Genomic DNA, 8,669 nt, shown 5'->3' on the forward strand with positions numbered 1-8,669 from the left:
AGGTGCAGCCGTTAACGGGAGAGGCACCGCGGGACGGGCGGCAGGCCGGGAGGGACGTACAAGGTCCCATGGATGAAGAAAAACCTGTGCCTTTTGGGGTATTTTTTGAGTGCCAGGGTGTCTCTTCTTTCCCTCGGCGCGGGTGGAGAGTAGGGGGCCGCGCTCGGGTACCCGCACCGGCCTAGTGGGTGCGGGGCCTGCTGGGTTGCGGCTGGGCTGGGGTAGTATCTCCCGAGGTAAAGAAACTCAAGGTGCCCTTGAGAGCAAGAATTGAAGAATGTAGTTATAAAAAAAAAAAAAAAAACAAACCACAAAAAAAACCCCAAAACAACAACAGAACAAAAAACTAGCACCAAGCCCAAACAAAATCAAGGTGAAATTGTTTTGCCTCCAGCTTTGATTTTGATCTTACCAGGTCACAAGTATCAGCTGGGCCTAATCTAACTTAAATAGGGGACCGCTTATGGAAAGATACATGTTTTTCTCCAAGGACAGGCCCCCTTGTGTGTGTTCAGTCTGGTCAAAGAGGCTCTCAGGCTGTCTGTTTTCAGTTTTTTCACTACGTTAACTTGCCTTTGGTGTTAGCAGACCTTTTCTACCACTGACCTTTTTTTCTTCAGAGCAGGGTCTAGCACACAGCCACGAGATCGTGAATTATAACAACCTGTTCACCAGGTACATCTTATGATCCAGCCACCTTCTGACTACTCCCTTTCTCATCTCACCGTCTGCCTATGAAGGCAGAGCATAGTGTGTGGAGTGAGAAGACCGTTGTGCAACTACATTTCAAGCGTCAGCCTGAGGGAGAGCCACTGAGCCGCTCCAGGAATGGGGAGAGCTGGGCTCTGCCTCCCCAGCAGGGAGGGCACAGTGGGGCCGGCACTGCTGCCTTGCTGGGCTGCCACAGGGCAGAGGGTTGGTTGCCCAGGCACACAGCACCGGGAGTTTAGTGTTAAATTGCCTCTTGTCCTGATTTTTACATCATTAGTTTAGCAGCTGTCTGGTTTCATAGGTATTTGTAGTTTGATTAGTTTCAGTTAAAGAACTCTTTAAATCAATGAGGTTTTTTTAATCTGATGTCAATCGGGTTCTAACCTAGTAATTCCCAACTATAAAAAATACCCACAACACTTTCTCTGCAAGCTCTGGGTGCTTTATTTTGACACATTTCTTTGACTTGGTATTTTTAGTCTTTGTCCCTTTTACGCACATTCAGAAACACTTGCATGGTGGTGTGTGTGTACAATTGGAAGTGACAATTTAAAAAACTGCAGCCTTGTATGTATACAGTAGGTAGTACTTACACCTAATTCAGATTGTGAATCGGGATAACAAGTGTGATGAAGTTATGGTGTCTCTCCGGAGTCCCCTCCCCCAATAAAATGTAGCTTCTTGCAAAAAGTTTGGAAAAAAAATATCAACATACAGGGCTTGTTTAGTTTCCATGGGAAAGGATAGTGTTGACTCAAGATTAGGTAATAAACACTAATGTTGATTACATCAGTGGAAAAAAAACTTCCTCACTGTAATTTACAGTGTGTATTTCACCTGTAAGAACTCCAGACTGTTAAATGGGGGCAGGCTTTTGAGCTACCCAGCAGTTCAGTAATAATAATCAAAAACTCTGTTCCAGTTATTAGCACTTAGGACTTACATTTGTGAGCCCTCTGCTTCTGAAGGTTTGGAGATACAGCTGGGGAAGCTGTATGCCCACACATAAGAAGTTTTAGAAAACTTTTGACCTCTGTAGTTCTGGCTTCTGTTGTTCCTGACATGGAAACAGATAGAAGATTGACCTGAGTTAGTGTGGAATCATTAACATATTCACTGTTTTTATTTAATAAGCAAGCTTTAGCTTTTTTTAAAAAGCTGTCACTCTGTAGTGATTTCCATGGCAATGGGAGTGGAAGCTACAGCAAAAGCAAATTTTCCAGAAGCATTTTCCAGATTCGAAACCAGGGCTGGGAGCTGGGGTGGATCTTGCATAGAGAATAGGTTTGAATAGGCTAAAGCCTTTATTATCTTTGGAAAGAGGATGGAAATCCATTATGCCTAACTATGAAAAATCAGAACCTCAAGTTATCCTTAACTGCTAATTTTGCTCAAAGAGGCTTATCTTAAAATAATGTCTCTTTAGAACATCAAAACGTATTTGGAAAAGCTCCAGGGCCCTTCAAGAAGGGAGGCTTCCCAGCTGTTGCTACTTTCCTGGTGAACTAGCACATCCACACCATGTGGCCCTTGTTGCAGAAGTTTATTCAGAGATAACTGCTTCCTTCAGTGTGACATGTTTAAAAGTGCAATGCTGAATTTTCAAATCACATTTAGCCCAGAGGAAAATAATCCAGGCTGCGTAGGCTTAAACCTGAAGCATGCTGGAGTTGTTTGAGCAGCTCTATGTAAGAAGCTCTGTGGTGTGTTATTCAAGGTGCCAAGCCCCATAATGGGCTCTTTCATAACTTTTTTTTTTTCTTGCTTGTTTCACAGCCTGGAGGGAAAAGGGACAAACAACAGGAAAACTTGAAATGATACTTTTAACAGACTTAAAGAATAAACCAGATATGCATGTTTCTGGGAACATTCCGGTAGTGCATTTCTAGATGTTAAGGCAACTGCCTGTAATTTATAGCTACTGAAGAGGTGCAGTAGAGCCATATAATTTTACTGCCTGCTGTGTGGGAAGTGTAAAATACCTGTAGAGGGACAAGTGCTTCAGACACTTAAAATCAGATAGTGCCATTGTGCTGATGTAAATCAGAGCTATTTCCCAAATGCAAGTGTAAAAGCTTTGTGGAACTGCAGTTCAGTAAATCTGTATTTTAAGCTTGCCAAACGAGTCACAGAAGAACAAAAGATGAGGTTTGTTATAAACAAACATAATGAAGCAATACTGAGTGAGAAAATGGCACTAACAGTTGAAGCTTTTAGCTTTCTGTGCTTGGGAGAGGACAAAGTCTTTCCTGTTCTCTGTGGTTTTTAACTCTCTGTTTAGTAATTTACTTAAACTGACTTTATAGATTTGTCACTGATTTTTTTCTTGAAACAGGCTGAGAAGTGAGAGACTGGAGTTGCTATCCTTTTTCACTAGTTGTTGTCCCAGATGATAATCATGTCCACCTCTCATACAACAAATCGGAAGTTTACATCAACCTGAGTAATGCCTTGTTTCTTCAGAGCATCCATATGCTGTAGGCTCTCCTTGAGAGTAATCTGTGTGACCTATCTGCTCACGAGGAATTCTTGGTTGTGGGGGTATGCATCTTAAATCCAAGAATTGTATGTGCTTTTTACCTCCAGTACTTGAATTGGCTTCCTGCGTAGTGATAATGTTAAGAGGCAGATGTTACAATTACTCTGCTACTGGGAGGCAATGTAGGGAGAATGCATGCTTGTGAGAGCTCCATAGTGCTATTTTTAGTTGCTTAGTTTTCTTTCTGTAGTAGAAGTAATTATTAATGTCGTCTTGTTCTTGTTCAGAAGGCTTGCTTACCCTCTCCCTTCCCCCTGCTGAGAGACTGGAATAGTTTAAGCTTTCTAAATCACGAATGTCTTGCTCAAAACTTGGCAAAGCACAATACAAGATTAACTATAAGTAGCCCTTGCTAAAGGGCTAAAACTTTTTTGACAAAGTGATTACATTTCAGCGCTAACTTTTCTTCCACAAGTTGACATGAGTTAAACTGAAAGGTCTTGTTCTTGTCAATGTGCAATATTAGCTTGCGTTGTCATCTGTGATAGGTCTTAGACAATATGTAAATTAGGAAAGAAGGAAGACTAGCTTTCAGTATTCTTCTAGGAAACCTGCAGGGATGCTTTCAAGCCTTAACTTGTTTACAGTGTTGGATTAGGAAAGTGAGTCTTCCTTGAGGATTCTTGCTTAAATTCTTGGGTCCGTGGCTGTTCATTCTTCCCTTTTTCTTTGTCTGTTTCACTTACTTTAAGGCCATTCTCATTCTTCTATGTTTTCTTGCATTTAATTCACTATATTCAATGACCACAACATTTGCTCTTGTTTAAGTGTTTGGTGAGAATGCAGTTACATAGAAACTAGGCGTCTGTTTCTCTGATGCAAGCTGACTTATGCTGCATTTGTTCAGAGTGGCTACCATTTCATGTTTGCCTTCTTTCCTTACTGTTTTTACAGATGACATCTGAAGTCACTGAAACTATAAGGCTAGAAAATGTTATTGCTTGCTTCACCCCTCACTCCTGCCCTAGTTTTATTTTGTGAGTTTGGAAGCATTTATAAAATACCTTCTTTTTTTTTTTTTTTTTCCTTGAGTCACTTTAACTGTTTGAAATGCTTGAAAAGTGTTGAAAGGACAGGAGTTAACAGATGGATCTGGGAAGGTTTCATACCTGGAATTATCTTGGATGTTCTTTTAACTGAATACATTTCTAATAGATAAGTTTCCTTCAAGTGGGTGGCTTGAAAGTTTGCAAGCAAAGTTGCATTTAAACACACTTCAAGGACATATAAAATTCCATTCTGTTATAAAATCTTGCAGTTCATATATATGCTTTTTGTGTGAAACTCTACTTTTATCTTCAGAATAGGTGAGTGAATCACAGGTGGTAGAATATGGCTGGACAAATATCGGAATCTGATCAGATCAAGCAGGTAAGATGCTGTATTGATGAGTGGTGGCTTTGAAGATCTTGTATTACTTTGTCACAGAGAGTAAAAGGTTTAGGGCATGGAGAAGGACAGAAAGTTTAATTTATCATCTGAGTTAAGACTAGTTCTGTAGCAACCAAAATTTAAACACTTGATCATTGGCAGACACAGTATAGTATCTCATTTGAGTACTAGTAGCATTTGGTGCTGAAATCTTCTGACCGATAGTAAATTTTTCTAGTGACTTGTCCTTTAAATATTAGCATCACCAGATGGTCCACGCAGCTGTGTAAGAAATTAATGTAGAATTTTTTCAATACTCATCTGTTCAATTTTTATTTATAGTTCAAGGAGTTTCTTGGAACATACAATAAACTTACAGAAAACTGTTTTCTGGATTGCATAAAGGATTTCACTAGCAGAGAGGTTAAACCAGAAGAGGTAGGTAAATGCTTTTAAATGACCCTTTGGTTGAATTGTGGTGTAGCATTCCAATTTCAGAAGCAACTTAGAAAGTTTTGATCTTTCAACTAGCTAAAAAGCCAGGTAGCAGTCTTTAGTGGAGTATAGGTGTCTGGTGTATTAGCTTCCAAGTGAGAAAGGAAGCACATTAGTGGATGAAATAGCTTGTCTGTAGTTAGGCTTATTCAGGTATGTCCAAAGGTGATGACAAATACTTCTTTGCACTCTAACAGTCTGCCTACAAAAAGAAACCAACCAAACAAAGCCAAGTGCTTTTGATGTGTTAGATCATCAGCTACAGACAAACTATGGCCTAGGACCTCTTGAGGTTTTGTCATTGTCTTTTCACTATGTACACACAGAGGGAATCTTCCCGATCTTGCTGTGCGTATTGGCTGCTTATTGCAATTCTGTGTATTTAATTCTCTGAGCTATCAGTGGAGGTTCTGGTGCCTCAACTTCTGATGGGTGGTATCTTTATGGACATGGAAGTTGCCCACCTACAGCCTGCATCTTGTTCTTTGAAGGTAGAGTCCTACTGAAATACTTGTTTACCTACCCACGCTCCCTGCACTGTAGTGAGTCATAGAAACGTAGGCCTCCAAAGCGCTGGCTGTTAAATCCACTTCTCTGCATTGCAGGGAGCTCCACCATATAGTCATCTGCAAAAAAGATTAAGCTCTTGATAAGATTAGCTGTGTGTTTTTTGCCTCTCCTCTCCTGTTGAGAGGCTGTTTCAGAATCTCATAATTTTGTTAGTTAAAAGTCTAATAACCTTTGTTCGACCCTGCTGTCAGGGGAAAAAAAAGCCCTAAAATTTTAAACTAACAATTGTTTTTGAGCATTTTCTGCCTCCTTGGAGTTTAACTCCTCAATGCAGGGAAAAATGATGTCTCCTTTCAGCTTTTGTTTTGCTGGGCTAAAGCTTCCCAAGGCAGATTCCTTCTTTCCCTGAGCTCTGCATCTGCTTTAGTGGGCTTTTTATTGACTACAAGAGGTCAGAATTATTCTGGATAAGGTCTTGTTACTGTCTTTTACCAACTCATTTTGAACTAGTTGAACAATGCAGGGAGTGTCAGTTAATAGAGCTGACAGAAGTGTTAGTGGCACAACCTCTTTACCTTTCTGGGATGGCATTTGATTTGCCGTACAGGAGTACGCTTTTTTCTGCTACCCAAAGTGTTACTAGAATTTCTTTAAAAATAACACTTCATGTAGTCTTTCATTAAAGACCTGGGATCCAAAACCAAGGAATGCTTATAGGACGGGAATTAAACTTAAGATTATTTAGATACAAAAAATGTTCTTAGATTCTGATTTGCCTTTTTTTTGCTTCCGTGATCTGCAAAAGGGCCATGTCTGGCTGTACAAGAGATATCTGTTAACGATGGAGGCTAGGAAGAAACTTTCTTATGGGAAGTTTTGCACATAATTATCCGTTGTGGGGTTTCTTGCAGAGCATCTGGCTCTCATTTCTGCTGGAAATAGGACACTGGTCTAGATGGACCACTGGTCTGATCTGGTATGGAAATTCCTACGTTCCTATTTAAAGTTGTAGTTTCTTAAATAATTAAGATGAATACCTCCATGAAGCTCCTTTGAGATTCTACATTTGAAAAAAAAAAAAACCACACAAAAAGACCCAAAACAAACAAACAAAACAAAACAAAACAAAAAAACCCCCACCAACTTCTGACCTCTTTCTGTACAGCAAGTCTGCACTGCAAGTTTAGACTTCCCCGGGCACCATATCACGAATACCACGCCCTCTGGGAGAAGTGGCTTGGGGTAGTTCCAGAATTTGTTTCCTAGTCAGACTTAACTCCTGCTTAACAGGTTTTGCTGCAGCTGGTGCCAGGTCAAGGAGAGAGAGAAGGGCAGGTGGTGAGCATAACTGCATGATAGTTTTTGTCTTGTTCATTTTCAGCCCCTCTGCTTTTCACATCCCTTTATGCTGAGCAGAATCAAAGCAATTTCTGGTTTTCTAGTAATCATGCAAAGTGGTCGTCTTTCCTTTCTATCTAAATTTGTTAACTTTTACAGTGATAGCTAGGTATAGAACCATGATACAGAATATCCAATTGGTAGAAGTGTTGCTCAGAAATAATCTCATAACTCTTCCTCTACACTTGGGAAAAAAAGAAAAAGCACAAAAACCCCTTCTAAATTTACAGAATAATACCATGGGTGGAATAGGCCCTGATATTTCTTTCCCTGTCTGGCTGACTGACGGAATTTCAGAGGGTGCTCTGGTTGCATTTGTGAAGGTTAACCAAGCAGGTACAAGAAGACTGATAGAGGTAATAGGAACAAGGTCAAAAAAAAAAAAGGTTAAACTGAGCTAGCACAGTAGACCATATTTATCAAAAATACTGTTGTGTTTGTGAAGAGAATTAAAAAACCCAAAGATACTAATTTAATAAATTTAGTATGTATTACAAAATAAAATATTTATATAAGTATGTAAAGTATATAAATGAAGTATTTATATACTTCAGTTTCACAAGAGGAGCCCAAGGAGGAAATGGTAAAATCCACTACATCTGAGATGTCTTCCATGAAGACTTTCATGTGAGAGTGAATATGAAAAGATGTTTCAGACGTCCTTCAAACATGAAACTTCACATTTTCCACTGCATAGAGAGGCTGTGCACAGTTAGGCCCTCATCTTGAGGCTTAACACAGAATATAAGATGTAGTCACCTAGTAATTTCTCCCTGTATATGATTATGTTTTGGGTCCTGTTTGGGAAAGTGTTTTCATTACTGTTTGAAGCCTTCTGTTTCCCTCTTCCTCTAGATGACTTGCTCAGACCACTGCCTACAGAAGTATTTAAAAATGACACAAAGGATCTCCATGAGATTTCAGGAGTACCATATTCAGCAGAACGAAGCTTTGGCAGCTAAAGCAGGACTGCTTAGCCAACCTCGTTAGACAAGAGCACTCTGTTCGGAGTTTACAAGCAGTGCCAGTGTTCACTGGGCAAGAACACATTTTGGATTTTCTACTGTTGGGATGTATATCCAGCAACTCAGAAGACAGTTCTAGATGCTGTTCAGACAGTGGAAATCATGAGGGGTTAAACAAGAAGTTAGTCATGGTGGACTGGCAATGGAGTCTGTTTCTGAGGTTTTTTTCACTCTACAATGGAGTAATACTGATACAAACTTTTCCAAGGCCTGCAGATTGGTATGTTTAAATTTCAAGGGTGGTGGGATGGTTATACTTCCTTTCTGCTAGGACTGGTTCAGATGAAAAAAAGTGTAATATGGGAAATACACTTTTTTATTTAATTCAAGTAAAATAAATGGAAACTATACACTTGTATGTATGTTCTTTCCAAAGATGATACATTTTTCAGACACTGCTGAAGAGCAGTGTTTTGTTTGCTGTGGCCTCATTCCTCCTCAGCTACTACAGAGTTCTGTTCATTTGTTGCTGTGTTAAGTTGCTGATAACGGAATTAGTGACTTTGTTTCGGAAGCTGGGGATTTGTGAATGTGTTAGCTCTCTTAATTTGGGAAGATCTTCTGTGGAGCCACCCACACAGAGCCTCATGATCATCCTGACTCTCCTAGAGTGCTGTATG

The 8,669-nt window shown here is 39.9% G+C and overlaps 1 protein-coding gene across 1 annotated transcript; it reads left to right on the forward strand.

The window, feature by feature from the left end:
• Positions 1 to 4,552: 4,552 nt before the first annotated feature.
• TIMM9 (translocase of inner mitochondrial membrane 9 homolog (yeast)) lies at positions 4,553 to 8,117 on the forward strand. The gene is made up of 3 exons (XM_009885590.1): positions 4,553 to 4,621; positions 4,964 to 5,059; positions 7,880 to 8,117. The coding sequence occupies exons 1-3, from the start codon at positions 4,583 to 4,585 to the stop codon at positions 8,012 to 8,014; spliced, it is 270 nt and encodes an 89-aa protein (XP_009883892.1). The 5' UTR covers positions 4,553 to 4,582; the 3' UTR covers positions 8,015 to 8,117.
• The last annotated feature ends 552 nt before the right edge of the window (positions 8,118 to 8,669 follow it).

This window comes from Charadrius vociferus, unplaced genomic scaffold, assembly GCF_000708025.1.
Source record: "Charadrius vociferus isolate BGI_N301 unplaced genomic scaffold, ASM70802v2 scaffold355, whole genome shotgun sequence".
NCBI lineage: Eukaryota > Metazoa > Chordata > Aves > Charadriiformes > Charadriidae > Charadrius > Charadrius vociferus.

What these genes read in the sequence shown, in the direction of transcription:
- TIMM9 (XM_009885590.1), top strand. Translation starts at nt 4,583, where the DNA reads ATGGCTGGACAAATATCGGAATCTGATCAGATCAAGCAG. An exon ending in AATCTGATCAGATCAAGCAG is followed by an intron (nt 4,622 to 4,963) that starts GTAAGATGCTGT and finishes TTTTATTTATAG; the next exon opens with TTCAAGGAGTTTCTTGGAAC. An exon ending in GAGAGGTTAAACCAGAAGAG is followed by an intron (nt 5,060 to 7,879) that starts GTAGGTAAATGC and finishes CTCTTCCTCTAG; the next exon opens with ATGACTTGCTCAGACCACTG.